General features: G+C 43.3%; 1 protein-coding gene and 1 pseudogene across 1 annotated transcript in view; one reads left to right on the forward strand and one right to left on the reverse strand.

Moving 5' to 3' along the window:
- Positions 1 to 18,863, forward strand: part of SNRNP40 (small nuclear ribonucleoprotein U5 subunit 40) — a 31,782-nt gene extending 12,919 nt beyond the window's left edge. Inside the window, exons 4-10 of the mRNA XM_088459947.1 lie at positions 7,838 to 8,003; positions 10,609 to 10,731; positions 16,047 to 16,167; positions 17,819 to 17,901; positions 17,978 to 18,039; positions 18,173 to 18,276; positions 18,423 to 18,863. Coding sequence (XP_088316073.1) covers positions 7,838 to 8,003; positions 10,609 to 10,731; positions 16,047 to 16,167; positions 17,819 to 17,901; positions 17,978 to 18,039; positions 18,173 to 18,276; positions 18,423 to 18,472 — 709 coding nt within the window. The 3' untranslated portion in view covers positions 18,473 to 18,863. The remainder of the gene's footprint in view (positions 1 to 7,837; positions 8,004 to 10,608; positions 10,732 to 16,046; positions 16,168 to 17,818; positions 17,902 to 17,977; positions 18,040 to 18,172; positions 18,277 to 18,422) is intronic.
- Positions 12,209 to 12,327, reverse strand: LOC148473180 (5S ribosomal RNA; annotated as a pseudogene).
- Positions 18,864 to 19,116: the final 253 nt, after the last annotated feature.

Below are 19,116 nucleotides of genomic sequence, written 5' to 3' on the forward strand. Positions count from 1 at the left end.
ATTGCTGCGCTTTCTGATTTGCGCACCTTTTATGCAAGGTGTTATTCGCATTCAGCCACCTTTTGTCCCACCGGTGGCGCCTTAGGATTTGACTGTGGTCCTGAGAGTTCTCCAAGGATCACTGTTTGAACCACTGGGGTCAGTGGACTTTAAATGGCTTACAGCTAAAATCATATTCCTTCTGGCCATTGCCTCGGCCAGATGTGTGTCTGATTTAGGGGCTCTCTCCTGTAGACCCCCTTTTTCTGATTTTTCATAGGAATAGGGCGGTGCTTTGCACTTGTCCGGGATCCCTTCCCAAAGTGGTATCCAGTTTTTACGTCAATGAAGAAATTGTTGTGCCGGCTTTCAATTCACCTGAACTTTCAGTGGGTGAAGCCACTTTGGATGTTGTGCGGGCCTTAAGGATTTATGTTGACCGCACTTCTTCGTTTAGGAAGTCGGATGCCTTGTTTGTCCTCTATGGCTTCCGTAAAAAGGATTGGCCTGCTTCAAAGCAGACTTTGGCAGCCTGGATTCGTATGGCAATTTCGGAAGCTTATCTTCATGAAGGTCTTCCAGTTCCCTCCTCTGTGAGGGCTCATTCCACTAGGTCTGTGGGTCCTTCGTGGGCAGCTTGACGTGGTGCCTCTGCAGTTCAGATCTGCAAGGCTGCTACGTGGTCTTCTTTTGACACCTTTGCCTCTCAGGATGCTTCCTTCGGGTGGCGGATTTTCCTCTCAGCACAGGAGCGTCCCCACCCTTAAAGGATACTGCTTTGGGACATCCCCAAGGTATCCTGTTGATACCCTATGGACCCTGCAGTAGAAAATATGAGGTATGGTAAGAACTTACCTTTGTTATCTCTATTTCTACGAAGTCCATAGGGTTCCACAGGACTCCCGCCCTGTCGCACCTGTGCTGCAGATGGGCTTTACTCTGGTCACCGGTTTTTCCGTCTCCCTATGGTGAGAATGTGATTCTTCTGAGTGTCCAGATCTTTCTTCTCTCTCTTTCTTCTCCTCCTCCGGCCTATGGCTTGTGACGTAACTGAGATGCCTTGGCCCGGGGGTGGGGTATAGAGGGACCCAGATACATCCTGGGAGGCTGAAAACTAACTCTGTGGTGCCTGAAGACTGACGTCATCACCTATACCCCAAGGTATCCTGTGGAGCCCTATGGACTTCGTAGAAATAGAGATAACAAGGGTAAGTTCTTACCATATATCTTATTTTCGGTTAGTACCGTCAGGGGAAAAGCTAAAAGGCTTTTCCCCTGATGATGGTACTAACCGAAACAGCTGTTGGGATTATGCACTGGGAATGACTTGGGACCCCAGTTAGGCTTTCCAGTTTGGTTCAAGTAATGTATGATATGCTGAATTAATTGCCATACATACTGCCATGCAATGTATCTATACAGACTCTCCAAAACATCATATTTAATAGTGATAAAGAGTGCTGGCTTCATCCCTACTTGAGCCCCTGTTGGAGCGTTGAACAGTGGATGGATATGGATATTTAATGGACTGGCCTTGCACATTTAATGCAACAGTGTAGTGTGATTCTCTCTCGTGTGTGTGTGTGTGTGTGTGTAAAATATATATATATATATATTTCTCCTTCATCCACTAGGGGACACTGGAGTTCAAGACAGTGGGGTATAGACGGTGGTAGAGTAGAGCCTGGCACTTTAAAAAAAATCTAGAAGTGTGACTGGCTCCTCCCCCTCTATGCCCCATCAGCCCCAGTTTTTAGAATGTGCCCGAGAGAGCCGGAAGCACATCAGGCTGTCTCCAGCCTTTTTTGAGTATAATTTATTTTATTTAATTTTTTTAGAGCTTTTTATTTAAAGCATTGAGGACAGGCAGACTGTTTACTGTGGCAGTCTGCCTGCTACGTGGGAGCCGCCGGGAGGGCACCACACGGCTACTGCAGCCTGTGTCCGGTGACCCTGAGGGGGGACTTTAACAGAGTCATCAGACTCCATGAGGACCCGACACAACTGAAACCGGTTCGTGTCCGGGTTTCCTCATTTGCCCCCCAGCCCAGCAACCCGGCCGCAGCAGTTTGTAAGTATATCCCACCACTCCTGACTAGCTGGAGCGGTGGGCCAAAACGCTGGGCTTAGGGACAGCGCGTGCTGCGCGCTTGTCATACACAGCTCCTTCCAACCTGCCACGTGGTGGTGTCGGAGCTGCTGACGAGACCCGCCGCTGCACTCAACAGTCAGCGTCAGGGTCTCTGGCTTATTCCTAGCCATCACCCTCTTAATTGAAGGAGGGGATGGAGCGCGGCCCCTGCAACATCAAAAGCGCGGTGATGCCGCGGCGGTCACTGAGGACACCTGCTCCTCCCTCCTCTATATAGGAGTTGTAATGCTGGGTGAGTAGATCACACAGTAATGATAGACGCCGCACTGCTGCTCATTAAACAGTACAGCGCTGACAGGCGAGGTCCCGCCATCTGCACAAGCAGTGTAAGGTGCCGGCTTCGGAAGCCAGACGAGTCCCTCTACAGGAGGCAGTGCAGCGCTGACAAGCAGCGCGGTCCTTGGCGCGCATATATATAAAAGCCGGTATTATGGAAAGGGCGCGTCATGCATGTTAGCGGCGCCATCTATAGTCTGGCCCGTGCTCTCCCTCATCTGAGAGCAGCGCGGTTCTACCAGTGCTCGCTTCAGCAGATAGATTAGCTCTATAGCAAAAGGGCTTTAATGTTATAACTAACCAGCAGCTCTCCTCTAATATACAAAGGAGGAGACGCCGCGACCCTATGCTTTTTAGTGGCTGGGCTGACAGACGGAGCGGTGTCATCCCACAGCCCCCGGACGGGCACTTAGTACTTCAGCGGCGGCATGGCTTCCTCCACTAACGTGTAGCAGCCTGCTTTTGGGGGTGTTTTCCTGTTAGCGCAGCAGCGCAGACATTCTCTGCATTAGTTCCCCCGCGAAGAGGCACCCAGACGGAGTGCTGTGCAGACAGCCGCCTGCATGAGGGAAAGCACATTAAGTGTAATGGTTAGCGTTACTGCCTCACAGCACTGAGGTTATGGGTTCAGTTCCCGCTACGGCCCTAACTGTGTGGAGTTTGTATATTCTCCCTGTACTTGCGTGGGTTTCCTACGGGTACTCCGGTTTCCTCCCACACTCCAGCAGCCGCCTCCCGTTTTCCCTCTTTCGGGCTGCCCTAACAGCAGGGATTATTAGCGTGGGTCTCCTACGCGCCACCCTCCCCCTCCTACGCTGGGAATGCTGAAGCGCAAAAGGTAGGGGATGCCTGTCACTGTTTGACAGGAGTAGTGCTAGCTATAGTAGATAGCTGGTTGCTAGCAGTATGGGAACTAGCCCAATACCCTTTTTGCTTAACACCGCATTATGCGGTTATGAAAGTAAATGACTGGTATTACCCCCTGTCAGGCTTCCCCTTGGTTCTATACAAAGGTTGCATAGCTTAATCTAATTGCTTGTGAAGGCTACATCAGGGTGCACTAGCTACCCTGCCTAAATGAACATTGTTTTACATTGGCTCACCTTAGTCACTGTTCTGGTGCTGCTGCCAGAATTTATGGTTATAGCATACCCTTAACCCAGGGTTAGCAGATTATTGCGTCCCATACCCAGGTTATGGCTCACCTTATAGAGGGGCAGTACTCTTCCCATACATATATGTGGCAGCACATATACTAACTTATAGGCTGGTTTTTAAAAACTTCTAGTTCTCACCAGCCTTCTGTGTTTACCTTAGAAGGTATGCATATGTGCATCTATATAGATTATATTTTAGGTGCTCCATTCAGCAGCACATACAAGAGGAAGTTAGTTACTGCCGGTGTGGGGGTTGGCATTGCTGCCTCACAGCATGGAGGTTGTCTTTTTGATTCCCGCTTTTAAAGTAAGTAACCAGTAACAGAAGGGTCCCAGGATAGTCTGGGATAGCACGCTGCTAAAATATCCTGCTTCCTATGCCGTAGCAGAATGACGACCACAGGCGGCACATGAGCAGTTCCCCTGCGTGGAGGTAAGCCACATGTATGTATTTGTATTTTATACTAAGCCCTGCTTTAAAATATATACATGTCTGGAGTGAATTTTGTCTTGTGGCTCAATTCCTTCCATAGCTCTACTATTGCTCATGTTCTATTTTCAAATTATTATTGTCACCTACTAATCTTGTATGTAGGTATGCATGTTTGGAGATAAATATCTATCGCTTCTTATCCTTACCATAAAGGTAGAGGTAGGATCTGTTATCAGTTTTATGTCTGGTACATAGCATATTTTAAAAGAGAGGTTTGCGATTGGAGGCTGGTCTCTCCTGATGCGGTAGTTAATACAATAACTCCGCTTTACACCATCTGTCCCTAAGGTTTTGTATGTGGGTATATACCTATATTCCACGGATGGGAAGCCGCCTGGGATTACCAATAGCTGTCAGCTTTATCCATATATATATATATATTAATGGTGGCTCTATAGACTAGAGTCAAGTTCTGCAGCTTACATAATGATAGTCGCAATTCCCTAAGGCATTGCTTCTGTAACCCTATACATAACTGGGGCCTTCTTGTATGTACGTGTGTGTGTGTGTGTGTGTGTGTGTGTATATATATATATATATATATATATATATATATATATATATATATATATATATATATATATATATATATATAGTAGCTCAGATGGTGTGGTGGTTGGCGTTCCCGCCTCCCAGCGCGGAGGTTGTGGGTTCGGTTCCCACCTTTCCCACATCAGTGTGGAGTTTGTATACTCTCCCTGTGGCACTCTGGTTTACTCCAAATGTGAGTGGCCAACTTGTCACCATATAAATAACTGGTGATTATTTAATCATATGTACTTTAATCCTCCTGGGGTTATAGTTCTGTTCTTGTCAGTCCCTATCTATGACGCCCCCCTTTAGGGTGATCTATGATTATTTTCAACTTTGCACTTGGTAGCAAACTTATAAGACACTAAGAAGGCGGGATATTTGTGTTATGTATGTATAGGTGTGTATAATATATGTATGTGTGTGCGTATATATGTGTATATATATATATATATATATGTAGCATGCTGATCTCCTGAGGCAGGACATGTATAGATATGGCATGCTGATCTCCCCGTGCAGGAGTCTGACAAGTAAACTTGCTGTGTAGGCACTACTCTTCCTTTCAAAGAGATTGCCTTCTCATGCAACTATGTTGTCTGTGTGTATGTGTGTATATATACTGATATATTCCCATTCCTTGTATGAATATTTTCTAATAATTGGAAAAACCTGGTTTTTAACCCTATGGGGGTTATCACTACAGATATATCCCTTCTTTTCTGGGGATAACGAACGCACTCTGTCTATGTACAGGTACCCTTCTCCGTATAGATTCCGGTACTCCATATTATTGTCTTGTCACATATTTTAATACATGAGTGTCTAAAGGGCCCCTAGGTACACTCTATCTGTACATAGAGCATCCAGGTTCTATTCCATCCTCAGGGCTTCATTTGTTAAATTAAATGAAGGCCTAGGGCCACCCGCTGATATAGGCAGGGTCAGGCCTGGATTGTATTAGATTTGTGGGCGTAATACACACTTCACCTTTATAAGTGTTAATGTACTGATACTTACACGAGCAGACCGTTTTCTGTTTTATGAAAAGTTTCTATATGGATACACATCCCTAATATAACCAGCTCAGGTGCAGAGTACTGTTGTACAACCTTCTTGTCTCCACTAACATTTTGCTAGTTTATACAGTGTTTTCTACCTCAACATCTCCAGGCTGAAGTCCGTGCTGTAGAGCATAGGGTCTTAGCCCACTGAAGCTACTCCCTATACCTGATGGGGCAGGTTGCTGTGAGATGGAAAAGGTCAGTGACATTCTACATAGCGTCCAGAGGGCTTTTGGACGCTCATAGGTAAGCGGGCTTACCCCACTAATGCCCAACCTGACATGGCATAGCCGTTATTCTCCCTTATGCACCCTAGTGGTGGTCCTAGCAGCCATCCGCTCTGTTAATCAGTTGGCTCTACATTTTAGAGCTTCCCTGGTGCATAGTTTTAACATTGAGATTAGTGACACTATTCTACTAGAATCTGTTGACTGGTACCTGACTGGTACTTTCAGGGTTGTCCTAGTGCTCTAGCCTTGCTGTATGGAATGCTTCCCTATATTGGTAGCTCTCCCTGGGTGGCTGTTGCATACGTGCTCTTTAACTGCTAGGGTATCCTGTGTGTTTCAGAATATGTTCAGGCCAGCAGTTGGTACTGTCTACGCACTTCTATCATGTTGGGAATTGTCTGTTGTTTTGGAGTTTATGGCTGTGATTTTCTTTTCAGCTGCAGGTGTTCAGTCGCTGTTTTCTACTCTGTTTTCGGAGTGGGGTTCTGCTGTCTGACCCTCTGAAGGTATTGTAATCTCAATCCTCTAGATGCTGCCTCTGCTTCGTCCCCAGTGTGATCTCCACTCATGGTCTTTTCCTTCTGCTGGTTTACAACTTTGTAGTAGTTGGACCTCCAGAATGGTTGATGGTGACTGTTCGGCCTTGACTTTTACCTCCCTGCAAATCTCTTTGTTAGGAGTCTGTGGACAGGATCAGCACTGTTTCTGTAGATTGGTATCGTTATACTTGTATCTATATGATTATGTCCAACAGTGCTGGTATTCTGCTATCTGCGACAGCTGCAGTTTCCTGTTTCCGAATCTGGTACGGTTTTCTCGAATTTTGTTCTCGGGTTACTGCCCTTCTCATATGGATTCTGGTTGGAGCTCTCTGCTCCCAACAGTCTGGTTTGGTCTGTTTTCAGCTGAGTTTACAGTGTTCTGATGCTTCTCACCTGAGGGTGTTTTCTCGCTAGCCACTTATTCCATTCTATTTACGCTGTAAGTTGTGGAAGTTCTGTGTCTGTTCCGCTTGGAGTTCTGATTGTCTCCTGGCTCACTACACTTGATCCTCCGCTCTTGCCTTCCATTGAACCTCTGGTTCTTGGCGGTCCCTGTTTCTGTTGGCCAAAGGGTCGGCATGTTCTCCGCACTTCCCACCCAGGAGGTTGGCTTTGGGACGTCCCCACTGTCTTGAACTCCAGTGTCCCCTAGTGGATGAAGGAGAAAACAGGATTTTGGTACTTACCGATAAATCCCTTTCTCCGATTCCACAGGGGACACTGGACGCCCGCCCAGCGCTGCGTACCTGCCAGTTGTTTGGTTCCTTCTATGGTTTTGTGACTGCATAATTCCCTGCAGTGGTTTCCTCTGTTCTCCTTCAGTCGGTCTTGTTTCGTTCTGTGGTCTTCTCCTTCTCCTTGTTTTCCTGTTGTCCTCCGTCTCCTCTCGGGCTCAGTTCTTAAACTGGGGCTGATGGGGCATAGAGGGGGAGGAGCCAGTCACACTTCTGAATTATTTAAAGTGCCAGGCTCTACTCTACCACCGTCTATACCCCACTGTCTTGAACTCCAGTGTCCCCTGTGGAATCGGAGAAAGGGATTTATCGGTAAGTACCAAAATCCTGTTTTTTATATATATATATAATATATAGATATATAATTTATTTATTTATTTTAGGTCTAAATCCTACTCCCCTCCCATATTATTAGCCACAAGGGGGCTTTTCTTTGTTTCTAGTTTTATACCCTAATCTTGGGCATCCCTGATAACAATCCATTTTTTTTAATTTTATTTGCCAGTTTAATAATATTTAGTCAAGTAAATGTGATGTGGTTTCGAGCACGTTTTAATATTTTCTGTGAAGCTCATGGTTTATATCCAAACACAAATTATTACATACTTTATAATCAAGTGTGTTTTACTGCTTGGTTAAGGACATTATTTCTCTTTTTTTTGTTTGTTTGTTTTTTCAGCCTGCTCTTCTCTGCTTCAACTGATAAAACTGTTGCAATTTGGGACTGTGAAACCGGAGAGAGAGTGAAGCGACTGAAAGGACACACCTCATTTGTCAATTCTTGTTACCCAGCCAGACGAGGGCCGCAGCTGATCTGTACAGGCAGTGACGATGGGACAGTGAAGGTCCGTACAGCTGCTCTTTATTGTTATACTAGAGCAGACCCACTTGGATGCTGTCTGAGGTTAATTCAGTGGGTAAAATTAATGAACACATTAAGACTCTTCACTTGGAAAAGGCACTTACTGAGAAATTATAAACATACATTAAAGTTAGAGAATAAGTGTTTAAGTTGATTTGCTATGGTGAAGTAAATTGCTGAGAAGACTCCTTGCTTATAATATTACATTTCTTTATATTGTAAAATATGATCGCCATGTTCTGATCCATGTGTCTTTGGCCCTCATTCAGAGCCGCTCGTTAGCGGCAGTACGCTCGTTCCGAGCGATGTTTGCACATCTGCGCATGCGTACGCGTTTTAGTACGCATGCGCGAACCAGTCAGTGCGGCCGAAAATCCTTTGTACGCTATATAGCGAGTGCCTGCTATTTTGAGTGACAGAATGAGGCGTATGTGGGTGGTAACAGGGGAAGGTGCTTGAAAATGGGGAGTGGAGATCCGAACGCAGGCGTGCTTAAAGGTCAAAACGGGCGTTTTATGGGTGTGTATATTTAAAACAGCAGCGTCATTGACCACGTCACTGGGTTATTTTATAGCCAGAACTGCACGCAAATTTGTGGTAGCAAACACCGGGCCTGATTCAGAGCCGTTCGCTATTTGTGGTCGCTCGTTTAAAAACAAGGGGTGGCTATTCAAATGATCCGTACGCACATTGCAGTCTGTTCACACCTCTAAGTCTGAACGAGCGAGCAAAACATACGCTCGTTTATTTGTTAAAAACGCCCCCTGGCCGCTCGCATCCTACGTCATGTCCGCTATTTATTAGATTAATCGAGTACATCGACCAGCGTATGAACTGCTCGCTATTCTTGTGGTTGGTGTTTGCTACCACAAATTTGCGAGCAGTTCTGGCTACAAAATAACCCAGTGACGTGGTCAATGACGCTGCTGTTTTAAATATGCACACCCATAAAACGCCCGTTTTGACCTTTAAGCACGCCTGCGTTCGGATCTCCACTCCCCATTTTCAAGCACCTTCCCCTGTTACCACCCACATACGCCTCATTCTGTCACTCAAAATAGCAGGCCCTCGCTATATTGCGTACCAACGATTTTCGGCCGCACTGACTGGTTCGCGCATGCGTACTAAAAACCGTACGCATGCGCAGATGTGCAAACATCGCTCGGAACGAGCGTACTGCCGCTAACGAGCGGCTCTGAATGAGGGCCACCAACCACAAGAATAGCGAGCAGTTCATACGCTGGTCGATGTACTCGATTAATCTAATAAATAGCGGACATGACGTAGGATGCGAGCGGCCAGGGGGCGTTTTTAAGAGATAAACGAGCGTATGTTTTGCACGCTCGTTCAGACTTAGAGGTGGGAACAGACAGCAATGTGCGTACGGATCATTTGAATAGCCACCCCTTGTTTTTAAACGAACGACCGCAAATAGCGAACGGCTCTGAATGAGGGCCTTTGTTTTTATCTCCCACAAGTGTAAATGGCTTCTCCTGATGGCATTTTTATCAGTTTGCACAATGTCTGCAGAAATCACAAAATGTGATTTCACAAGGGGCATGTTTGCCATGAAAGAAGCCCTAAGAGACATAAGGGCACATTTACTACAATCTGCATTTAAAATGTGGTTGTAGTGTGATGCATCCAAGGAGAAAATATAAAAAATCCCTTGTAGGTACAGAGCTTGTGAGAAAGCGCAGTCCCTGCGAATCCCCCTCTGCACAATTCTTCTGAAAAATATAGTGATTCTGTATGTGCGTACTCTCCCATCACCCCCCACCCTTGCCTCCTCTCCACGCTATGTGCGCAGTCAGCTGAGATGCAGTGCCGCCCAGCGCGGATGATGGGACCCGGAATGCAGGAAGTGCATACACACTGCAGTAGGGCAGGCGAGCGATGTGCGACTCACGGTAGCACGCATATCATGGGTACACACTAGAAGATGTACCAGCTATGTTACTCCGTTCTGCGGGTTTGAATGACATCATCTAGTGTGTACCCACCTTTAGTTTAGTAGTTTTCTATTCCTACAGATTGTGGTCTATTTAAAGTCAGGGAACCGGAGGGAATCCTGTGTAACGCCATCTGAAGATATCGTTGTTATCACAGGGTTTTCTCTAGTATTCTTTTACATTTGAACATTATTGAAGTTGAAGCAGATCACATTTCCCATAACAAGAATGGGAAATACGATCTGCTTACTAAAAAAAAAGTGTGAATTTAAGGACTTGGAAAATAATTTCGTGAATTCTCTTCCAGAAGGCCATTGATGCATTTAGGTCATACTAATATAATGTGATAACTCCTGTTTTCACATTAATTTAGTAATAATATTGATAAATATGCCCGATAATAGTCAGAAATGGGGGACTGTGTAAAAAGCTCAGTAGGTGCTGCTGGAGCAAGTAAGCAACAACCTGGGAGGTGGAATGTCACAGGGAGTCTTTCACTCTAGATAATCTTGGTTAGACATGACAATGATTAGAAGCATTGCATTGGAAGAGGCAAGTTTAGTTGGTTTGGGTTCAGGATAAAAATGAAATGTCTCCTTTTATGATCTGCTAGTCTACTCTCATTCTGTGCTGCAGCTCTGGGACTTCAGGAAAAAAGCGGCAGTACAGACCTTCCAAAACACTTATCAGGTGTTGTCTGTCACTTTCAATGACACCAGTGACCAGATCATCTCAGGGGGGATAGATAATGACATAAAGGTGAGTACTTATCAATTCTTTATACAGTAAGTCTGGAATATTTAAGTAAAATATTGTGTCCTGTTTAATTCTTTCATCAAACATGAGTTTTAGTTTTTGATTATCAATGTCTGCTACATTTTAATGGGTTATGCTCCATGCTAGATAAGCAGACAAGCGTTCTTGGATGGGAGTCGGGTATACTTCTCTTCCTTATGAAGACATTCTTTTTATTTTGTGGAGAAAATTGAGGTTCCTTGTGCTTTATTTACAAACACGGATATATAAGTGTTGTGCATCAAATTAATCAGTGCAATCTCCTGGTGCATCTTGGTCAGGTTGCATTGCGATGAACACCCATTTTCTAGTGAAAGGCGCTTGGAACCTGGTGGGTCACTTAACAAAGAGTCTCAAATCACATGGTGTATTGAGGCTGGATATATATCTCTCTTCAGTGGTGTGTTAAAAACTACCTGTCAATACCTTTTTTAGTGTAGAGCAGTGGTTTTCCAAACTTTTTTTAATCGCGGTGCCCTAGAGTAACAGCATTGTTTTCACGGCAGCCCTAAGCCAAATGTTTGTTATTGAGGAATTCAGAAAAATGTAGTGAAGTATATTGTGCTTGCCTGTTATCCTTAGGCTCAGTTATGTGGTGGTGGACAGGTTTGTGCTTCTGTTTGTCCACATATTTACGTTACATTGACCATAAATAATTTGAATTGTGCTGGACCACCAACCTGAGGCACCCCTGCAAGAGTCCTGAGGCACCCCAGGGTGCTATGGCGCACAGTTTGGCAACCACTGGTTTAGAGCTTAACACATTGTAAGGACTTCTATAAAGTATTTAAAACAGGGGTCTTTCAACCCATGGCCCCCCGATGGTGTGCACAGGCACACCCTAATGTCACCCCCTCACCAGTGGCATGGTCCAGGTCAGTTTCAGTTAGTGTAGTGCGGACCGCAGTTAGTGCAGTCCGCACTACACAGTAACAATCCACACCACAAACTGTGCCGGGTAGTACACTCATTCTACCCGGCGGCGTTGTTTGTTTTAGCAGCCAATGCGAGGCGGACAACCTCTCATTGGCTGCTTCATCCAAGTCCGGAGCCGGGCTGGAACTCGCTCATGAGCTCCACCTTCCAGCTCCCGCAGTGGGTGATGGGAGAGACGTCATGACGTCTTTCCCCTAGTACAAAAAACAAAGAGCCAAGAAGGGCTAGTTGTTGGGGCACTCTTAAATCAAATTTAATAAAATTTAACCTTTATTAGTAATTATTAAAAAGCTGCGGATCTCCTTATTTTAATAGAATAAATAGATACGGCGAAATAAATATTCAAATAATTCTGGGTAATCATGCGCCTATAAATTCTAGATTATTTATTCACATCATACAGCAGTTTTGTATCTGGTGATCCTGAAATCAACATAAACCAAATCAAATGTAATCACTTATGTCCCTGCTATTATACACTTAGTCCCGTTCTGCTCCTAAATATTACCTACAACACCCAATATTCCCTGGTGGTCTCCCATCCAAGTACTAATCAGGCCCAATACTGTATAGCTTCCAAGATCAGATGAGATTGGGCATATTCAGTAAGGCATGGTTGTATAAACAGGAGATTGGGGGTCCTGGTGTAATATAGTTAAGGGCATTATGTAGGACTAACTCCGTATGAGAAGTCCGCTTTGATTAAACAATGGACATAAATTCCAAACAAAGTATTGCACCAGCATACTTTGATTGATGAATAAATTGGTTATGTTACCTTCTAAAGTATGTATATCATATTCATATAGCCATATAAACAGATAATCTAAATGCAGGTATAAGTAATGTCAGTCTAATAGTGCCTGGGGATAATCATATCACATGTAAACGGCATTTCTATAATATTCATATGTTTGTACATGGGTATGCAAATTCCATATGTTTCGGTAGGGATGGTGCTAATTTATATTCCCCTAGAGCACTTAGCAGACACCATACATTTTAACCAAACAATACATAACATAATTTGTATTATTAACATGAAATACGGATGTACATTGAATAAGTCATCACATGGTCACAACACACAGAGAGGTAATAAAAAAGAAAGCGAAATGTATTGCTAGTGTCCGTTCCCCTAAGTTACCGGGGGCAGAGACCAGGCGCCAATCAAGTCCTCATATAAGGATTGTACTAAGCTGTATTCCCCTGGAACATTTAATAGATAGCATACATTGTTGCCAAGTAATATAGTTGTACACTGTTTTGCTATATTTACAATGGATACAAGTGTGTCTCAAAATCATCACACAGTGATAGTAAAAAAGAGCCAAATAGGTTATTCAAATCTATTCCCCTGAATGATGGGGGAAGGAAAGCTGGACATAAACCACGTCCTCATGTGTGCAATGAAAAAATAACCATGTGAAATAACATCAAATCTACCCCAACTAAAAACTGGGGAGTTTACAGCAGTACATCCACTGTGCTGCCACAATAGTCAGATCATAAATGAGCCTGTGTAATCAGATAATAATGGGATTAGAAAAAAAGCCAATGGCGCTGCAAAAAGTACACACATGCAATCACAATTCAGAAATTAATTAAATAAATTAATATTATTAATGTTAATAATAATAAGGATACTGATGTTTCACGCTGCTGCTAAGGTTGCCAACCATACATGAAATAGAAAAAGAAAAAAAATAACAGCGCTGTGGAACACCAATTACCAATGAAATATATGACCAACTATGTCAGAAAAAATACCAATTTAATGAGTTCAGAAAACCTTTAAAATGGATACATCATTGGCCAATGAAACATAAATACAACATGTAATAAAATTTGTAACACTGTAATAAACAATTCCACTTTAGAGAGAACATATTTAAAATGTATCAATGAGTAATTCTGCTTATATTTGGAAAGCAGTGATCTTAACTTCAAATGGCTCCTTGATCACTCGCTGTACATATGAGGGAGAAATAAAATTCAACCTAAAAGAGACTGTTAGTCTATTGACTTGTTTTGTGTATTTAAAGTCCTGGACAGAGGTGTATATCAAATGTTCCGTACTGTGCAAACAAAGCCAAGTTCCAAAGCCTTTGTGAAATGAGTCTTTGGATTTCCTGGCTCATAGATACACCTGTATGCCGGGGATTTTTATATATACTACAATGAGCTGTAAAGTGCCTCACATGTAATGCAAATGCTCAATTGTTGATAATGTACTCCATCTGCCTTATGGCAGCATATGGTCAGACCCTTCCTTATTCTTTATGTGCACGATATGCACTAACTCACGTGTATTAAGGATGGTCGGCGATGAACGCCGGCCTCCGTCTGCCCCCGCAGCCGCGTATGGTATCCAGACCTTGGTTTGGTCTATGTGTGCGCGGCGGGCACTGGCTCCATCTGCCCCGCAGCCGCGTGTGGTCTCCAGATCCTATTGTGGTCTGTGTGTGCACGGCAAGCACTGACTTTAGTTCCGGTATCGGAGATTGTTGCCACAGCCGGCTCAGCCGCTGATGGGGGAGGGAGTCACTTGTGTATTGCTGCCTCGGGCTGAAAAAAGTTGTATCTCCCAGCAATTGAAATAGAAGAATAGCAGTCTCTCACATATGATGATAGTGGTGGCCGCTAATGCAATGCCTGACTCGTTTCTTCCCATCGGGATTTCCTCAGAGGGGGTACAGGCATACAGGTGTATCTATGAGCCAGGAAATCCAAAGACTCATTTCACAAAGGCTTTGGAACTTGGCTTTGTTTGCACAGTACGGAACATTTGATATACACCTCTGTCCAGGACTTTAAATACACAAAACAAGTCAATAGACTAACAGTCTCTTTTAGGTTGAATTTAATTTCTCCCTCATATGTACAGCGAGTGATCAAGGAGCCATTTGAAGTTAAGATCACTGCTTTCCAAATATAAGCAGAATTACTCATTGATACATTTTAAATATGTTGTCTCTCTAAAGTGGAATTGTTTATTACAGTGTTACAAATTTTATTACATGTTGTATTTATGTTTCATTAGCCAATGATGTATCCATTTTAAAGGTTTTCTGAACTCATTAAATTGGTATTTTTTCTGACATAGTTGGTCATATATTTCATTGGTAATTGGTGTTCCACAGCGCTGTTATTTTTTTCTTTTTCTATTTCTGTGTAATCAGATGCCTGCAAGAAAGCATGAGCCATAGGGCAGACAGGTCTCCAAATTATACTATAAGAGATCAGAGTGCTGTATCTCCGTTCATGCGGAGTGTAATATGCTGAACTGACGCGGCGGCCAGACAGCAAGTGTACATACGTATCGGGGTCACCGTGCGGGGGTCTAGTCCGTGCACTGACCGGACCTCCTATGCTGTGGAAGGATGGCCGTTTCGCCTGGTTGGTGGCTTGATCACCTCTCCATTGTGTGTTCCTGTGCAGACTGTGCTTATAAGCCTGAGAGGAGGTTTTTCAGCGAAAAAGTTTAGGGCGTGTCTGCACACATTATCAGGTGTGCTAAAAAGGAACAGCTCCTATTTATTTGGGCTGACAATATCATACATCACACCAGAGTAAGGCTCATAATTATGCCTATAATTATATAATTCATTGCATGTTTACACATATCAGTTTAGAAAGCCGGTGCCGGGTAGTACACTCATACTACCCGGCGGCGGTGTGTTTGTTTTAGCAGCCAATGCGAGGCGGACAGCCTCTCATTGACTGCTTCATCCAAGTCCGGAGCCGGGCTGGAACTCACTCATGAGCTCCACCTTCCAGCTCCCGCAGTGAGTGATGGGAGAGACATCATGACGTCTTTCCCATAGTACAGAGGGTTGGACAGCGGCGGGCGCAGGAGCGGGGATTCAGGTAAGCGTGTTGTTGTTTTTTTGTGTGTGTGTCTCTCTGTCCTTTTATATGTAAGGGGCACTGGCACTGCATAATGGGGACTACTACTGGGGCCACTGCTTAGGGGGGACCACTACTGGGGGCATTGCTGAGGGGGGGGGGGACATAAATGTTTGAGGATGGGGCTACTATCTGACATTAATGGAGGAGGAGGGACGGTTATGGGGTATAATTATAATTGTTGGAGGAAGGGGCTGTTCTGGGACCTAATTAAAATGATAGGAGGGTGCAGTTATGGGACGTAATTGTGAGGAGGAGCAGAGTCTAAATACTGCAGTATAGTTTAGTGGCCCTCGGGCTATGTTGAATTTTTTTTATGTGGTCCAAATTGTCTTTAAAGACCTGTGATTTAGAAGAAAAGAAATTATGGTGAGTATAGTCCAGTATTATAATCCAATGACTGCATACATTTCTTTTTTTATCTTCTTTGTCAGGTTTGGGATTTGAGGCAGAACAAGTTGATGTACACGATGAGGGGACATGGGGACTCTGTGACAGGGCTCAGCCTCAGTTCTGAAGGCTCTTACCTTCTCTCAAATGCTATGGATAATACAGGTAATACAAAGCAGAGAAGGGAGTAGGAGACATTGAGAAGGTATTGTACAGGTTTTGCCTATTTGCAAAAGAAATGCACTGTAATCTGGGTGTATTGTAGCTGCTATTTTAAGTTCAGCTAGAATTGTCCTCATTTGTTCACTCTGAAATTGCTATGACAATCTCCAATGTGATAATCTAGCTGGATGCAGCTTCTGCAAGTGGCTCTCACTGCTACTCCTGTCCATGTACAGCAGCTTTTCTTCTTACTGATAAGTTATGTAAATAGTGTTATGCTGAGATTTTTTTTTTTCTTTATGGAGAACAAATATCTTGTGTAACATTAAGCATAACATGTACTTCTAATTAAAGAGGTTATATTGCGCTTGTAATTTTTCAACACCCTGGATAAATGTACTTTTGTCAAAGTTGATGAAAGGCAGGGTAAACTGAAGCCCCCCAATTCCTTCTCTAAAATGTTTATACGACGTCTAAAGCCTCTTCCCTTCCAAAGAAATAGCATCTATCACAGGCACATTGTTGTTTTCCTTCTCTTTGCCCCAGCGTCACCCCCATTGTGGTGTTAATCCCTGAGTGATCTTTCTCCTCCTTGTGTTATCCTTGTTGCTGTGATACATACAGTATGTGTACTCCTTTGTTGTTTCCATGTGTAATCTGCCCCTACACACTATCCCCTCTCCCTTTCTGTGCCCATGGTTTTGTGCTACATTTCCTACTACAACCGCTCTGCATTGCTGGGTTCTCCGGGGCAGAGGGACGAGTGCGGTTTCTCGCCTACCATAAACAGAATGATAGGCGGTGTGTGCTGCCAGCACCAGTCTCTATACAGAGGCAGAAGAGGTGTAGGAAGTGTTGCAATAGGGGAGCTATAGAAAATGGCTAATGACTTATTGCTTTGCATCATAAGCGAATACATAAACATAGAAAAGTTGCCTTTCTGCATATTGTACTATTTTTTTTTTTTTTTATTATTATGCCATACTATAAAACATACCAATAATGATATAAATTGTGCACCACTGAGAAACCTGAGGAACAGTTTTGAAAATTAGTGCACAGGAACTGGTGGTTTCTCTCATTTCCTACATTAGTGACCGCTGTAATATAGTTGATATGGGCACTTTTCTGTTTGGTAGTGTTGGTATGTTCCCTGTTTTGGTCCGGTCTGCCCTTGCAGTAAATGTTTATGCCAGCATGGGATGACAACAGTGGCATGTGGTAAAGGCTGGGGAGGCACTGGCTAATATCTGAGCCAGATTTGCAGATGCATTTATGAACCCGAGGGTTTATGTGGGCATTATACAAAGGTGCAGCAGAATATAGTGCTGGGAATTTGGTGTGTTTTGATCAGGGATGTGCGGGAATGGTCGACAGGGGAGGCAGTGCCTCACCTTGCATACACTTTACTCCAGCGTTTTGACAATAAAAATAATTAGAATAATATAAAGAAGATATTTTAAATATTTTTTTATAATTTTATTTAAAAAAACCAGTATACCTAAAGAAGAATTGAAAGTATGACGAGAAAGGCTCTGCCTCACCTGACAGCACATCACTGGATGTCAATGGTTCAGGTGTGAGTTAGAAGGGAGATTAAGCAGCCTATGTAAAATGAAAAAGCACTGCCTATGACTTTTTTTTTTTTTTATAGTTCGTGTGTGGGACGTTAGGCCATTTGCCCCAAAGGAAAGATGCGTAAAGATATTCCAGGGAAATGTTCACAATTTTGAGAAGGTTGGTGGCTTTCATCCCTCGTCTGACTCTGCCAGTGCAGGTGCTGTTAAAGACAAGTGGCCTCTTTCTATTGCAGAATCTATTGCGTTGTTCATGGTCTTCTGATGGCAGCAAAATAGCAGCAGGATCAGCAGACAGGTAAAACTATTTGTCAGCTATTGCTATGACACTTCTCGCTCCCAACTTGATTTGTTTCCCCTCATCAGTATAGCCATCCCTGGTGCTGTTTACAAACGCTTGTCTCTTCACCATTCTATTTGTTGTACTGCAGATTTGTGTATGTTTGGGACACCACATCTCGCAGGATTCTCTATAAACTCCCTGGCCATGCAGGCTCAGTCAATGAGGTGGTCTTCCACCCCGATGAGGCAGTTGGTGAGTTTCCTGAGGCTTAACAGAAAATTGGTTAAGGTTGTTGGGGTTGGAAAATGTCAAAAAACGTGATTGGCTACACAATCTATACCAGTGCAGTGTAATTCTGTGATCAGATTTACTGACCATTTTTATTTTCTCTTTCACAGTTCTTTCTGCATCTAGTGACAAAAGGCTGTACATGGGTGAAATCCAGTGATCACGCATCAATTTGTTTAGAATGGCTTTCATAACTCTGTCCTACACAGATGAGTTCTAGTTACCAGAGCCATAACGTTACTAGCTCTGGACCGTGGTGACTTTTTTTTTTTTTCTCTTTAATTCTTTGTCAACACAGCTTGGTTTCTACGAAGAATGTGTGCAAGAATTAAGTTTTTTTGGTTTTTTTTTTACATACAGTATATACACATTGTGTATATTGAAAAGGATTTCTAGTCAGTTTTATCAATCTAACCATTCCCCAACCATCCAATAATGTCAACCTATTTTGTTTATGACTTACTGATACATGCAGTGTCTACCTCATATTTGAGGTGTTTTTAATATTTTTTTTTTTTTTTTTCGTATGATAAACGGTCTTATTACATCTGTGTGAATTGCGGGTGGTTTGTGTTTTTTTTTTTTTTTTTTTTGGTTTTTTTTTCCATTTCTCTGACAAACTAATGACTTTCCATAGTAGTCTGAAGTGTGTATATTTACTAAAGGTCGATTTTTTTTTTTTTTTTTTTTTTTTTTTTTAAACCGAATTTGATCTATTTAATATCAATCAACATCGATGTTGTGTTTCTGGGGCTAATTGACAACATTTACTTACAGACAATTCTGTTTGTTTGTTTTTTTTCT

Source organism: Taudactylus pleione, unplaced genomic scaffold, assembly GCF_031769625.1.
Source record: "Taudactylus pleione unplaced genomic scaffold, aTauple2 ptg000959l, whole genome shotgun sequence".
Lineage (NCBI taxonomy): Eukaryota > Metazoa > Chordata > Amphibia > Anura > Myobatrachidae > Taudactylus > Taudactylus pleione.